Source organism: Solanum verrucosum, unplaced genomic scaffold (genome assembly GCF_900185275.1).
Source record: "Solanum verrucosum unplaced genomic scaffold, falcon-dt-bn FXZP01000064.1, whole genome shotgun sequence".
Taxonomy (NCBI): domain Eukaryota; kingdom Viridiplantae; phylum Streptophyta; class Magnoliopsida; order Solanales; family Solanaceae; genus Solanum; species Solanum verrucosum.
This window is the reverse complement of record NW_026020144.1, coordinates 66,105-83,231: the sequence shown is the minus strand read 5'-3', so window position 1 is coordinate 83,231 and position 17,127 is coordinate 66,105. Positions and strand designations below refer to the sequence as shown.

Genomic DNA, 17,127 nt, shown 5'->3' with positions numbered 1-17,127 from the left:
ACCTCCCCCCCCCCAACCTTCCACCAACCGATCCCTAATTTTTTTGTTTTTCAAAAACAAGAAAAAAAAAATTTACCCCCTCCTCCGGACACTCTCCACCCCCCACCTTCCACCAACCAACCCCTAATTTTTTTTATTTTCCAAAAACAAAAAATAATTTTACCCCCTCCCCCTCTCCCCACCTTCCACCAACCGACCCCTATATATTTTTGTTTTCCAAAAACAAAAATAAATCTGTTTTTTCAAAAAATAAAATAAAATTTACCCCACCCCCCAAGGCGCCCCTCCCTTCCAACCAAACAAAAAAAATATGTTTTTTCCATTAAGTTTGAAAATTAATTTTTTTTTATTCTTTAGCACAATTAAGAATTTTGAGTGGAAGTGAAAACTAAGTGATTTATTATGGGTCAATATGGATACCTGTATTTGACCATATTTGTAGAGACTCTTAAAATAGCTTGAAGCCCATATTTAACCAATTAAAATAGGGGAAATTGTATATAATAGCAAATTATTAATTCAAATTAAATGCTATAAATATAGTTTGATTTAATTGTACCCCATAGCAAACTGTTGCTATTTCACCCCTCCTGGTGAATCTCGCTCTCCACTCTCGTTCTCTCCCTCGCCTCTCTCATTTTTTATACAAACGCAAGTGTATAAAGTGCGTTTGTGTTTGTATAAAGTGAGAGAAAATTATATAAATACATATATTTTCGTTCCCCTCTCCCAAATCTCGCTCTCTCACTCGCCTCTCTCACTTTATACAAAAAACGCAAATTGTATAAAATGCGTTTGTGTTTGTATAAAGCGAAAGAAAATTATATATATACATATATTTTCGTTCCCTCTCTCCCCTCTCCCAGATCTCGCTCTCTCACTCGCCTCTCTCACTTTATACAAAAACGCAAATGTATAAAATGTATGAAAATTGTATATATACATATATTTTCGTTCCCCTCTCTCCCTTCTCCCAGATCTCGCTCACTCACTCGCCTCTCTCACTTTATACAATTGATCTTTTTGTATATGTATACCAAAGCAGATTATACAACTAATTTCTTTTGTATATGTATAGCGAAATATACATATTTATGTTTTCTATGGAGCGCAATTATGCAAACTTTGTTATAACATACAAATATGAATTTTGTGTTTGCTATATGTGAAAGTTACTCATTAAAATATGAGTGAACCAAGTCATTAAATATGAGCAAAATGGACTCATTTCATTAATATGGGATGAAATTGCCACCCCTATCTCTAGACACTAATCAACAAAGAAATAATGAGATGAGGAAGTAGCACGCACACCTTTTGTCTTACATTTCTCCTTCGCTTTTTGAGAACCAAGTATCAACGTATAAGGAAGAGTAAACTGCCTATCCATGACTCATGAAGCGAAACGTTTGAAATAAGTATAAAATGACTCATAAGTAAGATTAATAAAGAAAATGCTGCACCTGACCAAATATTGTTTGCAGACTCTTTATGTCTACAACACTTGTAACATTTCCGTGGCTATAAAAACTTCATCCACTATGTTTGTCCCCCATAATATATGCCCTTTCGATGGTTTACAATCATTTTACAGAATTGGTACAAAAGCATGCTATCCAATTGTTTTTTTGGCCTTAAATTTCACACTTTTCATTCTCTTAAACAACATGAAATGCGATGATGGTTGTTCATCTTAAGGCATTATACAATACTATCAAGAAGCGAAAAAATGTTGATCAAACCAATTCCAACTTTTCATAGATCTGCACGGATTTGTTGCCTCAAAAAACACACACAGAGAGTGTACCCAAAGTGAACTTACTGTTTAACTTTCTTCGACCTTTATATACTAAAGACATTACCTTGCACATCATATCTGGTTGCACGCCATTTTTGTCTTTTGTGCTTTTCAGAAAAGTCATTATCACCAACAAGTTCCTCACAAATGCTTTATTCATGTCAGGAAAAGCTGCCAGTAAAACCCAAGCCAAAAGTCTTTCATTAGTTAAGTTAGCATATAATTCATGATGCCGCTATATTTGCAGAAGCAGCCAACTCAGCCAATTGCTTGTTACCAAGCGTGGATACAAGCTCAGCTGATATGAAAACTTCCGGTAAATTTTCAATCGCTTCTTCATTGAAATTGTAAATTGGTTGAAGTTTTCTTGCTTCAACCTCCGCAGCATCAGCCTCTGCCATTAAAGATTCAGCTTCTTCATGATCACCCAACTCCAAGGCAGCTGATCTCTCAGCTATAGCCTCTCTAGCAATTAGAATTAGCCTCCGGAATCTAGCCATAGCCAACTCTTTTTCCTTCGATGAAATCTGCACTTCAGTTTCTTGCATCCTATCAATCGTGTGGCATATTTCTTCCTCAAGCTTCTTAAGCTCTGACTCAGTACTGTCCATTTTCCTCTGTATTTCTTCCTTTTCAATGCACAAGGCCTTAGCTTCTGCAGATAATCGTGCTGCTTCTTTAAAATTTCTTGTAGCAGCAGCAACCTTCTTCTCTGCCTCCAACTCCGGAAGTCTCCTGTCAATGAAAAGAAGACGCTGCTTACAGGATTCAACTTCCTGCTGGATGCTTGACTTAGTTGAAGATAACACCTGCAAGTGGAGATGCAGAGTAATATTACTGCAATAGAAAATGAAGAAATGCTAAAAACTATCCAAGCACTGCCCATAAAATAAATGAAAAACAATGACCTTTATTAAACTGAAAGGCAATAATCATGCTCACAACCTTCAACTATTACCAAAATAATACAAGTCCTGTGCAGTGTTGCTACACACAGTAGCATCTAAATGAATGCAAGGAAATATTTGGTGATTTCATGGTCACCAATTAAATCCCAAGAAGCTCAAATATTTCACATGCAATACTAGATGGTCACCAATTAAGTCCCATGCACAACATACCATTCTTCTTAATACTAATGCTGAAAATTTATTATTTGCAAACCAAAAAGACTTACCCACGAGTTTCCAGTGGAATTTTGGAAGAGCGTGGACACAACAAGTATGGAGTGGCTAACTGAGTTGTTTACGCTATTTTTAGGACGCCAAAAATGCCCAAAGAATGAAACTGGAGTACAATGATCCCGTTCTATGAAAACAAGGATGATATTCAGAGAGTTGCAACAATTATAAGGGTATCAAGTTGCTTAGCAACACTATGAAAGTTTGGGAGAGGGTTGTGGAGACAAGGGTGAGGAGGGGTGTGTCAATCACCGAGAATCAATTTGGATTCATGTAAGGGAGATCAACAACATAACATTATTCTTATACACCCTACCAAACAACCCCTAAGGATCAAGTCCCTCTTATACATTATTTCCTTATATTTTAGTGGTGCATCCATGTTCTAGAAATCCTAGATTCACCTCTAATCTGATGGGGAAACTGTTAAGTAGGGAAATACACAATTAAAGTTGGATATGATCATATGCGCTCCCAAAATGGTGTTCTAGAGGATTGGCCACGGAAGCATGTGCGGTAGATTAGGATACCCCTTAAAGTTTCCTGCTTCTCCTGGCTGGATAGCACTTAACGGTGTCTGCCTTACTCAGGACAACCTCAAGAAAAGAGGCATAACCCAGGTAAATAGATTCTATTTGTGCCACCAAAGTTCTGAAAATGTCAGCCATCTATTTTTGCATTGCCCTCACAACTGACCTTTGTAACTTCTTTTACTCAATTTTTGGTTTACATTGGGTTATGTCACTAAACATCAAGGAAGCTTGTGTCAGTTGGATTTTTTGGAGAGTTGATAAAACCATCAAAATGATCTGGAGATGATCCCAACAGTAATTTTTTGGTGCGTCTGGGATGAAAGAAATCGAAGATGCTTTGATGGTGTCTCAACTCCAAACCACACTCTTAAGGCCAGATGCCTGGCTAGTATGCTCAGTTGGCACTTTCTTTAACCTATAAACAATGTTGACAATTTTTTGGCCTTTGTTAGCTCCCTGATTCTAGCATAGATTTTTGTTTTTGGGTTTTTGTTCTAGCACTAACTCTGTGCCTATTTTTGTAATTATGCATCTCTTTAATGCCTTTGTTCTTAATGACAATTACTTCATAAGAAAATAAATAATAATAAAAAAAGTATAGAAACCTAGAGCCATTTATTTCTACATTGGGGAGTGGCTACAGAGCGGAACATGTTCTTCTTTGTTTGGACTCAGCTAGGTCCAGCCTGAGAGTATTAAGGAGGCTTTTGGAAACTGGAGCACATGGAAAACGAATACAGCCATCAGGAAAATCCGGAGAATGATCCCTGCTAGCGTCTTTTGGTGTTTGTGGACAGAAAGGAACAGAAGATGTTTGATGGTGTATCCACAATAATCACTCTATAAGGCTAGGTGCTTAATGAGTCTTTTTAGTTGGCACAATCTGTTGCCTGTAAATTCCCCAACAATTTTATGAACTTTGTCAGCTCCCTGGTCTTACAATAGCCTCCCATGCAATGAACCTAACTCAGGTCTTTTTTTGTGTTCTCTTTTGTGCTCTACTTGCATCTTCTTAATGTCATCAATGAAACTACTTCATCAAAAAAAAAAAAGTAGCTCGGTCTTGAGTAACTATTGTTGTAAGTACTTTAAGCCCAGTATATCACGAGCAACATACTTTTCACTTTAAGGTGAGAATGCAAAAGAGTGCATGTATCTTTTTTGACATAGATATTGCTCTTCTGGGAGAACCTGAATAGAGATACTAAAAGCAGAACTGACCTGAAGTGAAGCTCTTGCAGCAAAAAAATCCTGCTTGAGAATTTGCACCTCCTCTGAAATCCTTTCTTCACTTTTGGCAAGGTTCAGTCTATAGGCCTTGGATTTCGAGATGAACACAGCCAGACTCTTTCTAAGACCAACAACTTCTTCATACATGTTTGCTTCATCTGCAGAAATCCTGGAAAGATTCTTAATCTTTTCTCCTCTTGATTCTTGCTGAGAAAGGTAACTATCAATATCTTTCTTTCTTTTCAGTAAAACATCATTCTCAGCCATCAGCTCAGAAAGGTGTGACTGCAATTTATCATAATTATTATATATACTTTCTTGAACCTCCTTAAAGCATGAGACAACCCCATCAATCCTATGCTCAACTTTTTGAATGAGAGCATCATTTTCTGCTATTTCTGCTTCCTTCTCTTTCACAAAGGCAAGCAGTTCCCTCAGTTCCTCTGCCAATACTTCTTTTCTCTTGCAAAGAACATCTATTTCCCTCCGATCATCCTCCACTGAGTGATCAATTGATTCATTCAAAACAGATTTAGCTCCGTGAACTAGTTGGGATTGAATTTCTAATTCAAATTTGCTGACTTCTATGGCTTCAACTGATGAAAGCCACTCAGCACCATCTTTTGAAGATATTGTTTCTGCATCCATCAGAATTGAATCTGCATTACTTGCAGCTTCCTGAAAAAATCAAGTTAAAATTTTCAAATAACCTGACCTAAATCAGCAAAAAATACTTTACACACAAGAAATACTTCCAACAGCAATATGTGTTCCAGTATTCAGTAAAACTTATGTGATATACAGTAGTTGAAAAGGTTTTCTGTTTTCCTTCTCGAGAAGAACAGTAATTGAAAAATTCAAGTGGAATAACTATTTTACACAATGCATATATATGCGCAACTTGAGAAGTGACAGAAACACATAAATATATTCTGCCGGAATGTTAACTAGCAAGTCCATGTCCATCTGAAGAAATATAATTGGTCTTTATTGTATCAGATTCTGGCTGCCGGTAAGTAGCATTACCTTAGCTAGAATAGACAGTTTACACGTTTCTGTCCTACATGATCTCGGATCATCATACTCAAGTTCTCCTTAACTTCCTCCACTTGGCTCCACTTCTGAAGTAATGAACACTATGATAACTTAGGGGGTGTTTGGATGGATTGGCTTCTAAAAGTAACTTATAAGCTAAAAGCTGAAAGTCAATAAGTTGGGAATATCCAACTTTTCGATTTTAGCTTATTTTTATACTTTTTTGGCCTAAAAGTAAGTGCTTAAAAACATTTTTTTGGTATTTTCCTTTAATAGAAAAGGAACTTAGAAGCCAAAAGCATCCTCTTACTTTGGTGTGCAAGATATTCTGCTTCACGATCCTTTAAATGGAAAGGCATGTTTGGATGGGCTTATAAAAAGTAACTTATAAGTCAAAAGTTAAAAGTCATAAGTAGAAGGTATCTTACTTTTGACTTTTTGACTTATTTTAAACTTTTTTGGCCTAAAAGTGGGTGGTTAAAAGCACATTATAACCTTTCCAAACATCTCTAAAACTAAAAAACTACTTAAAAGTCAAAAAGAACTAAAAATAAGTTAATCCAAACCGGCACTTAGATCTCATCTTGATTGGCCACTTCTAATATCAACAAGCAAACATCATTTTTATCTCGGTGATATAGAGAAAATGTGTGCAACCGGTTTTGAGGGATAAAGTCTTACAGAATAACCTTAGATGAGGTCCTTTTGGGTGAAAGGAGATTTTGAAATCTAGATTTTACGGAGTGGAGGAGAAGCCTTTATAAGATTGAATTAATTATGGCACATGCCGTATTTATCAAGAGGATTACAACACGTCACAGATAAGGAATCTAGGATTAGATCAAAGGAGTCCCTTTATGGAAGAAGCTAAAATATATCACTTGTTCAAAAAGGGAAGCTGAAATACTTTGCTACCAAGGCAACGGTTTGTGCAGTTTAAACAGAGATACATGTAAATTCACCTAAATATCCAAATTCAAGCAGCACAAAAAAAAGAAGAAACAATCTTTCGGAAAAATCCTATGCCATGCAATTCCACCAAATTGGCAACCTCTGGGAGGCACGAGTTCCCTCACTCCCATTTTCCTGAACCATAGCGAAACTCTAAATATATACAAAGGAATTCCCATCAAATATATAATAATAACATTAAATATTGTTGGTTCAGTTGGTTAGGACATCCCTTTTTCCTTATTAAAAGGAAAAAAGAAGAAGAAGCCATAATGCATAGATGCGACATAGCGGTCACAAATGTGAGATTAGAAAGGAGAAAACCCTAAAATTATAGGGAAAATTACGCGGTTATGTAAAGTTATACTACTTAATTACTAATCATAGTTATAGTTTGCTATAATTATCACTTGCGGCTAACATTATACATTACTTACATGGGCTGACCACGTTTGTATATGTATAATTCGCCAGAATATACAAATACATATGTATAATATACAATTATCTAACCAATATACATATACAATTCACCTCTCTCCCACTCTCTGCCCTCTCTCGGTCGCCTCTCTCCTCCCTCTCCAAATCTCGCTCGCCTCTCTCCTCTCTCTCCCAATCTCGCTGCCATATATACAAATGCATATGTATAATATATAATTATTTAACCAATATACATATACAATTCACCTCTCTCCCACTCTCTGCCCTCTCTCGCTCACCTCTCTCCTCCCTCTCCCAATTTCGCTTGCCATATATACAAATACATTCGTATAATATACAATCATCTAACCGATATACATATACAATTCACCTCTCTCCAACTCTTTGCCCTCTTTCACTCGCCTCTCTCCTCTCTCTCCCAGTCTCGCTCGCCTCTCTCCTCCCTAGCTACGAATTGTAATTATCAAACTATAGCTATGGAGAGTAATTAGGCTATTTTTGAGTGGCTATATGTGAAAGTTCCCCAAAATTATATGAATGGAAGTCTAAGAAGGCCTATAATCTCTTCAAACTCTTATTGATTCAGCTCAGAAAAGAACAAATTTAAAGAGAAGATATCCATATAGATGGTACTGATTAGTTCAGATTGAGGCTTGATTGTTGCTGTTATACTTGCATTAGATTTCGTGTTTGCCAAAGATCCTAAGAATTTTACAAGAGATTTGTACTGCTGTGTAGGAATAAAATGTGAGATTTAAGGAATGGAGTAAACCCAAATAAAGCAGACAAGATAAAGAGGATTATAAAAGCCCATCCCGGACTAGCCTGAGATTAAAGAGTAGTTGAATTACTAATTGCAAAACTCTAAATTGCTCATATAAATGTTGGCTAAAACAAATTTCCACAAGCATTTTTAGACAGAGGATTATACCACCAGGAGAGGAAAACAAAAGAGGTTCATCATCCTTAGCAATCTATAATCTGCATACAATTCAATATCTCACCTCTGAAAATCTTCGTAGCAAATAAACACATTCCTCCTCAGCTTGAATAAGGGACACAAGAACGTCCTGCATCTTAGTGTCAATGACATCACAGTATGTCTCGGCATCTCTGAGGAGGATGACCGACTGTTCCTTTTCCTTCTCCGCGGAAGCAAGATTCTCACTGACCCTTTCAGCGGTCTCAAAATCCTCTGCTTCACAAGCTTCATCCAGCTTCTTCTCCAAGTCCCTATGGTGGGTAGATGCCCCATTGAATTCTTCGACAGCTTCTCTTCTCCTTCGGATAGATTCTTTCCGCAGTGCAGAGACGGAGATTACCGCCTCCTGGGCCAACTTAAGCTTGTCTGCAATGGTGGCTCTGATTTGATCGAATTTCAACTCCACTGGGTTTGCTTTAACTTTTAGATGACCAGCATCCATGTATTCGTCGTCATCAAGTGTAGATGAAATAGGAGTAGCCGAGGACAAATTAAGCTTTTTATTAGGGTAGTTGAGAGAGTCAGTGCCATTGTTAAGCTTTTCTGTTGAGGAATCCTGCTCTTTGGCTGTGGTGATAGAAGAGATGTTCTTTTCTTCATCCCTCGACTCCTCAGCTTCCTGTTCAAATTTTTGTTCTTGGTTTGCTTCTTTATCTTGAATAGCAGCAAGAACGGAGCTTATGTCAGAGTGAGAGTTGAGGTGGGTATGGGACGATTGTGGCAGATGGTCAGCATAATCTCTATCTCTGCCATATCCTATCCTTAATCCAGCTTTTTTTCTTCTCCTACTGGAATTTTGCCGAGATACCAACGCCAGATCAGATGGAGGTTGAGTTTCATCTTCTTCTTCATCAAGCAGTAGGGATTGAGAGGGAGTCATGAGAGTGAGATCCGAGAAAAGGTTCTCATCAAGGGGTTCATTAGATACCTGCGATGGGGAAGAAGCGGATGCATCCGCATCAGCTATGGTGGATAATTGGGCATGATGTCCGACATCTGCACTCGGATTGAAGAGAACCATTCCCTCAAACAGCGAATCCATTTCGTCTTTCTCCATACAGTCTTCTTTAGTCATGGCCGTCTTCTACTTACTCTGTCGCCCGCAATTCCTCCCTACAAAAATTGAGCTTTGATCCCTTTTAGATCTCCAAAGAGTCCTTTTATATCTTTATGAATCTCACCTTCATCTGCTTATTTTTCATCAAAATCAGTTATCTTTGGGTTATGCCTTCCCATTTTGTTATGGAAATAAACCCTTTAATTTTAAAAAAAATGTATCCGAAAAAAGATTTACGAATAAATTAAACTCGAGTTATTAAAACCATACCTACTACTTAATTAATTTATGATATGAAGCTTATTTTCCTCATTTTAGGCTAACTTATAAGTTAATCAATAAAGGATTTTATTTTCAAAACCCAAATATACAAAAATGATCAAATTATTTTTTTCCTCTAATTTGGTTGACAATATTTTTTAAAGGAGTCCTAGAAAAAACGCAGGCTTAATTATCTTTTGATAACAAGCTTTTGTATTGCTAAATTGTGGTTTTATTCTTTGCAATAGCTATATAGAGTTCTCTAGCTATATATCTATATTTCATACATGAATTTATAATGTAGCACTCTTCATATTTTCTCTTTGCATTTTCATAGCTTCGAGAAGAGATTAAAATTAATTTTTGGCAAGTAACCTATTTCGCTTCTTTTTTTTTTACTTTTCATTTGTCTCGTCTATATAATTACAAAAATTTGATAAAAATTACATAAATACATAACTTAAAATATCATAATCTCTAAAGTTTCCTGTCATTTTAAAAAATTACAAAAATCCCCTTTTAGATACATACTTATCCCTCTAAGATATATCTCTCCCACCTCTCAGACAAGAGGGAGTTGCTACCCCTCACTTCCAACCCAAAGGTTGCGAGTTCGAGTCACCAAGGGAGCAAAAAAGGGTGGGAGCTCTTAGGGAGGGTAAAAAAAAAAGTAATGTATTAGACAACCAACCAAAGAATGTATCCAAGAACAATGAAAAATCCCAAGACTTTTGTAATTGGGAAACTTCCGAGAGTGAATGTATTTAAGCCCCAAATGTATGAGATTTTTCTATAAGTTAGTCTGAGTGCTAGACATCTTCCTTGCCGGTCTGCAACTCGAGCACATTTAAATTTTATATAACCCAACTTAGGAAATTAAAAGCCAATTGCCTTGGATTATTGATTGTTGCATCTGATGTGATTTATATTCCATATGACCTTCCTTTGACAGGCTAAAGTATGTTTATGGACAGTTACATTATATTAACGTTCAAGACAAACAATTATGCAGCAGCAGTTGTTTCAGGTGCACGAAGAACTTGTTGCAGTAAGCGCGCTGCAAGACGTTGAGATATTCCACCAACTACACGCCCTCCAATACTGCGTGCTTCTGGTTCTTGAAGTACCTGCTCAAGTATGGTTTAACAATTAGCAGCAAGGACAAACTCTTATCTTCAGAAATACAAAACCCTTCTTCAATGGAGTTCGGTTGGAACACATTTTTGGTGAAATTTTGCAACTTGAAAAAAAAAAACAGTTTTCAGTGTTCTGAACCGAACACCAACTTAGAAGCTTGAATATGGCGAAAACATCAAATGCTGAATAACACATCAATGCAATTACTATGGTATATAACACTAGTAAGCATCATGCTTTACCAACAAAGCCTTTTCCCACCCTCCCACACTAAATGAAGAACAATGGGCAAGTGCATTTCAAAACAAAAGATTCACACACATATTATCCATGTATAATTATGGGTATATATATCATTTATATGTGTGAAACCATCTTTGCATCATTCAGCTAAGAACACATGAACGTAGGGATGGCAATGGGGCGGGGCGGGGTGGTTTTAAGGTTGTGTGGGGCGGGTTGAAGTGGATTTTTTAAAAACTAATGAGGGTCGGGTTGCGGGTATATGTGATTCGTGATAAAACATTATATATTAAGTTAATTTCTTTAAAGCTACTAAAATATTCAAGATAGAATATGAAAACGGTTCAATAAAAAATATTACAATTTCTTACATGTTTCTTAATTAACCTCCAAAAAATAAATTTTTAAGTCATTATCCAATAAATTAATACACCATAATGAAAAAAACGAATTTATTTGTATGAATTTTATTTTTAGTATCAAACTTAACTAGAAAAAGAAAATATTAAAAGAATTATGCGGGGCGGGTTCATGCAGGGCGGGTCTATGCGGGGCGGGTGGGTTGAAAATGAAAAAAGTTGTTATGCGGGGGGCGGATTAAAGAATTTGCAGGTTAAGCTCAACCCACCCCGCCTTGAACCGCCCCATTCCATCCTTACATGAACCACTTGAATCCAACTATCAAAATTACATTACATGGAAAGAGAGTGCTTCTAACCTGCAAAATTGGTTGGAAAAGATTCGGATCAAAATTCTCTGAGGATTGCAATAGTCCCCATATCTTGATCACCTGTGCCCTAAGTTCCATTAAGCTCTGTTGCTCAGCAGCACTTATTGTAAAGGGACCACTTGCATTTCCATTGAAAACAAAAGTCCTCATGGGACCAGGAACAGAATTAAATGATTCAATAGCTGAACCCAGAATAATAGCTTCACTGACACGGATTGCCTCTTTGATAACCAAATCCCTTAATTCTTTACCATCTGGACCCAACAACAACTTCAGGACAGGTTGCAACGCATCTTTTGCAGAAAAGTCCCTGTCTTTCTTTCCCTGGACAAGCAAGTTTTCAAGTCTACTCCACCTGTAATAACCAAGAGTAAGAGCTTCACGTTGTTAGCTGCGCATCAGAAGAATGAACTAAGTTTAGTTAAGGAGCAAAAAAGGGAAAAGTGAAGCCTGCCTGAATTTCCCATCCTTGAAAAGTAACTCAATGAGAGCATCTCTCAGATATGGATTAGGATCTGTAAGAAGCCTTTTAGCAAAATATGGATATGAAGCAGCCAGCACTTTAAACTTAGGATCAGCATATAATGCTAAACCTTCTAAAACAGTGAGAGATCTCAAAATCAATGCGTAATAAGCCGGAACTGCATGAATTTCAAACAGCCAAAGCAGCAATGTCAGGCATGATACAAACAATTGACTTACTTATTATTTGCAACAATATCTTGTTAAAGTTTATCCATTAAGCATTTCAAATATTGATCAGCATACATTTGATTGCAAGACTAGCAACTCACCATTAAAGGGATATTGATATAACACAGCACCCAGACCATCTACAAGTGTTTTGAAGTTAAGCTCGCTTACTGTTGAATTAAGTGCATCATCGAAGAAGTCTCGCAGTGCTGGTACAATTGGAGAAACATCCACATTGGGAGATAAAAAGTCTAAAGCATAGTAGTCACGAGCCATCGCTTCATAATCCCGATTGACCATGTGAACAACATGACCAATAATAGCAAATCTTGCTTCTTCAGGAGTTTCACTCATCATCCCAAAATCAAGAAAAGCAAGCTTCCCCTCAGGTGTTGCCAAAAGGTTCCCAGGATGAGGATCAGCATGAAAATAACCATACTCGAGCAGCTGTCTGAGACTGCATTGGATGCCCGTATTTACCAGATCCAAAACCTTTAGCCCTTGCCTCTCAATAGCTTCTTGCTCGTTCAACTTGACACCTTCAACCCACTCCATTGTTAATACCTTCCCACTTGTGTAGTCCCAAAAAATATCGGGAACAAGAACATCTTCTTTGTCAGCGTACAACTTTTTAAATCTCCTTGCATTCTGCCCTTCCTGCATTAACCTGTCAAAATTAACATTCAAACCCAGAGGAATGTTGTAGAAGTTTATCAACTCAGCAGCTCTTCTCTTCAACACTACCTTGACTCCAGATATATAAAGTTAAATCATCCAATATGCATCCATTTAAAGAATTATCTAAGAGTGTTTCAAAAACTAACCTGTACATAGTTGAGCTCTTGATAAACTCTGCGAGCAAATTCATCAATAAGAGCAACAATGTCACTTGAAATTATGTCAACATATTTATTAATCAGGATGCCTACTCCCCTTATTAGGTAGAAGTCTAATCCTATTGCTTCTTCAATACCTGGCCGTTGCACCTTCACAGCAACGACCTGGCCCGAGTACTTAAGTTGAGCTTTATAAACTTGACCAAGACTGGCTGCAGCAATAGGTGATGGAGATATAGATGAGTAGACAGTTTCAAGCGGACGGCCCAACTCTCTCTCAATGCATGAAAATGCTTGTGCATCTGGAAATGTTGGCAAAGCATCCTGCTCAGTAGTTAAAAAGGTCAAGTTTATTTGGGCAATCAAAGGTTGTATTTCAGTTAGAAACATTATAAGCTGATAACAAGTTATATCTCAAGGTTTTCAGTAGAAAGTCAATGAACCCGAGATACAAAGAAAAAAGTAAGGTAAGCGATAAATAGTGATTAGCTAGTATATTTCTACCTTTCATTTTGCTTTTCAATCAAATAAAAGATTCCATTGATAATAACAAGGCCAACTTGGCCGTATACAAGTAGAATACCAAGAGAAAATGATCAAAATGATCCTTCATGTATAGGGGTTGGATTATGTTGATCCTTAATATATATCACTTTGATAGAAATAGTGCTTAATGTATGTAAAATGGGTATCATTTTGGTCCTAAGCCCTAACTTTAACTTTTCCCTGTTAAAAAATTGACATCTCCCTCCCAAACTCATCTCTCTCTTCTCCTGCCCGCCCCCTCTCTGGTTCTTCCGTAGATGTTCTATCATATTGTGAATTCTAGTCCACCTCATATATTGATGCTTATTCCAACTCACCCATAACTTTTGCAGCCTAAAAAAAACATTTTTTTTTCTCCTTCTTTTAAGTAATTTCTAGCTTCTGGGTCAACTGAAACTGAAAATTCATTTGGACTAGGTGAAAGGGCAAAAAAAAAGCTCACCTATTAATTTCATGTTTCATTGAATTAACCAATTAGTTCATCCAATCCAAAAATCATCTAATTCATTCAAAAGAGATTACAAATTAACAGTAACAAATAATGGAGAATTTTTGCAATTTTTTTCACTCGTCAACTCTTCATCTTCCTTTAGAAATATTCAATACTCATTGTGATAGGAGGGTGCTTGTAGAAGACTTAATCTTTATTCATGCTCATTGAGGTAACTGTTGGTTGTTAGACGTCTACAAGGAGTCAAATAATTTTCGATAGATATGAACTTTTACAAATAGGTGGAAAAAATAAATTTTCATCTATTTTAAGAATCAATGAACACTACACAAAAGATAGTTCAAAAATGAAAAGAGAAGTTTTTTAAAAAGAATCTATATAAGATGACAGTTAAGAGAGAAGTAGAAAGGGAGGCAGCAATCAAGGAGAAGACAGGGATGAGCTTGAGAAATTGACATTAGTTTTTGACAGAGAAAAGTTAAATTTAGGGCTTAGGACCAAAATGATACCCATTTTACATACATTAAGGACTATTTCTATCAAGTGATATATATTAAGGATCAACACAATCCAATACCTATACATGAAGGACCATTTTGATCATTTCCTCGGTATACTGATGTTTGGGCAAAAATGCATACATTCTTTGCCTCACATTTAGTATTTTTATTATCGTGTCTTATTAGTGTAACTCTATAGATTGTAATATTCATATGTTTTGATACGTAGGAGTGTCTTGAGGGAATTAGACCCTAAACAAGAGAAAAAGAAGCAAAAAGGAACCAAAAACGATCAGGAAGAATCGACGTTGCAAAGCATCACAAAAGATGCGGAAAATGGTCAATAGAAAAACATGGATTCTAATGCATGAAATGGTTTTTGCGAAATATTACAAGAATATGTGGTTTGATTCTTTCCATCAATCTACCAGTTTTCAGCTCGCATTAAATATGGGCCTGTTGGTTTTATTTAACCCATTTTTGCTCAGCCCATTCATAACCCACCCAAATCCAACCTAGCTCACTCATTTCCCAGCTCACAGTGAACTATACTAACTAAGCCAAAATTATGTTTGTAATCGAAATTCACGGAAATTCCACAAGGAAAATATTAGGACACGCATTCACTATACAGGAAAGAAGCAGGCAGGGAGAAAATACCTGCAGCTCCGAGAGCTCCTCAAGGTACTCGGGTGGGCATAAATCAGGCCTAGTGGATAAACCCTGACCAATTTTAACAAATGTAGGCCCCAATCTGGTGAAAGTCTGCCTAAGTTCAATGGCACGCAATCTCATTTTCCGATCAAGCTCCCCGTTCAACTGGTCAAGCCATACTTTTAGGGCGAATGAACCAAGTCCATTGAATATTTGAAGAGCTCTTCTCAGTACCTACGAAGCAATCAAACAAATTGGACTTGCATCTAAATTTCTAGTCTGAAGCGAAATCAATTTAAGTTCGTTATTTAGTGATTTACCTTAATTGGGCGAGAGCCATACTTGTTGGATAACAAATCAGGGCTATAAACAGAAGCATCCGCAGCACGTGTCATAGCTCTGGCTTCAGATTGCATATCGTCGGCTCGATCTCTGCTAGATGGACCAACTTGAAGGGTTTGCCCAGTAACATTACTGTTCCCGGCTACATCTCTAATTGCTGGTACTTGCTGAGGCCTCGCCTCCACCAGAGCTGCTCGAGGAGGAGTTAGTCTTAACTTAACTCTCCGTCCGCCGGAGCTATTCGCTCCTGAAAGCCGAACCGCATCGGCGCAGGAAAGCAGCATAATATGATGATTGGCCGTGAACGATGCCACGGAAGAACTCATCGTGACAGTCTGACAGACGCTGCCGGTGGAGAAACTAATCGTATGGAAAGGGTAGGAAGTACAGGTGGAGCAACAACGAATGAATCACCTTGCCAATATTGCATAATTTCTCAATAATTCCATTATTATCTGGCCCATATTATTTTTCCACCATTCCCTGTTGCGTGGCTGCACTTTGTACGCAAATAATGAAAAAAAAATGGGAGAGGCACGAGTTTGATTTGGATTGATTATTTTTAGGGAAATTGACAAATTAGTCACTATTTCTAACATAGTTATTAAAAACATTTATATTTTAAAATGATTATTAAAAATAGTTTAATATTTTAGAAAATAAAATCATGCGCAAATTAAACCTGTTTTTTTACTCTATTATCCGGTAAACAAAATTATCATCATTACCCACTTATCCCTTTGTCTAGGTTTTACCCCGAATCGCTCATTTCTCTTTCTTCCTTTTTTTCATCATTGTTATCTCATTTCCTTGTTCAAGAAAATCAACTCTTCCAATTTCATACACTTTGTTCAAGAAATTTTACAATTAATTCAAAAGTTTTTTCACCCATTGATAAAGGTAAATTCGAAGTCAACAAGTATTTTGTGAGATTTCTTGTAATTTTGTTTTCATATTCACCAAGTATTTTGTATTTCGAATTATTCGTCTTTAAACAATATTGTTCGATTGTTTTCATATTTACCAAGTATTTTAGTGAGATTCCCCTCTTTTATGTATTTCAGATTTTTCGTTTTTTAAACACCATTGTTCATTTTTTTTGTGATTTTGTTCTCATATTTGAGATTTAATAGATTGTATTAATCTACATTAGCATTCATATATTGTTTGATTTTTTATACATTCATATTTAATAATTTTAAATTTTGCTTATAATAGGGTTACTAATATATGCACAAGTGAATATGGATTTGAATTTGGGTTTGGTGAAAAAAATCGGAAAAAAAGAACATAGCAGACGAAAAAGAAGAAGAAAAAAGAGAGAGTCGGAGAAGAATGTTGAATTGTATTCATATTAATTTTTGTTTGGCAATTGTTTTTCTTTTACTAAACATTTATATTTTTATTAAGAACATTATATTTCTTTTTTAGTTTGTAGTCATTCAAATAGGTATATCAAATGGATTTGTATTTCTTAAGAATAGATGTATCCTATTTTTTTCACAGCCAATTCGTATTTTTATTTT

The 17,127-nt window shown here is 36.5% G+C and overlaps 2 protein-coding genes across 3 annotated transcripts; both read right to left on the bottom strand.

Annotated features, from left to right (window-relative positions):
* Positions 1-2,022: 2,022 nt before the first annotated feature.
* On the bottom strand, positions 2,023-9,226 carry LOC125827873 (uncharacterized). The gene is made up of 3 exons (XM_049507216.1): positions 8,174-9,226; positions 4,734-5,420; positions 2,023-2,607 (listed from the first exon to the last, which is right to left on the bottom strand). Exons 1-3 carry the CDS (start codon positions 9,224-9,226, stop codon positions 2,023-2,025), a joined length of 2,325 nt encoding a protein of 774 aa, XP_049363173.1.
* A 1,111-nt stretch (positions 9,227-10,337) lies between these two features.
* Positions 10,338-16,082, bottom strand: LOC125827568 (protein ACTIVITY OF BC1 COMPLEX KINASE 3, chloroplastic). Of its 2 annotated transcripts, XM_049506865.1 has the most exons (8): positions 15,580-16,008; positions 15,266-15,493; positions 13,246-13,432; positions 13,097-13,124; positions 12,374-12,939; positions 12,034-12,220; positions 11,568-11,934; positions 10,338-10,596 (listed from the first exon to the last, which is right to left on the bottom strand). In XM_049506865.1, the coding sequence occupies exons 1-8, from the start codon at positions 15,925-15,927 to the stop codon at positions 10,474-10,476; spliced, it is 2,034 nt and encodes a 677-aa protein (XP_049362822.1). In that variant the 5' UTR covers positions 15,928-16,008; the 3' UTR covers positions 10,338-10,473. The 2 variants fall into 2 exon arrangements, with proteins under 2 accessions (XP_049362822.1, XP_049362821.1); XM_049506864.1 differs by having other exon boundaries at positions 12,374-12,929; positions 13,097-13,432; positions 15,580-16,082.
* Positions 16,083-17,127: the final 1,045 nt, after the last annotated feature.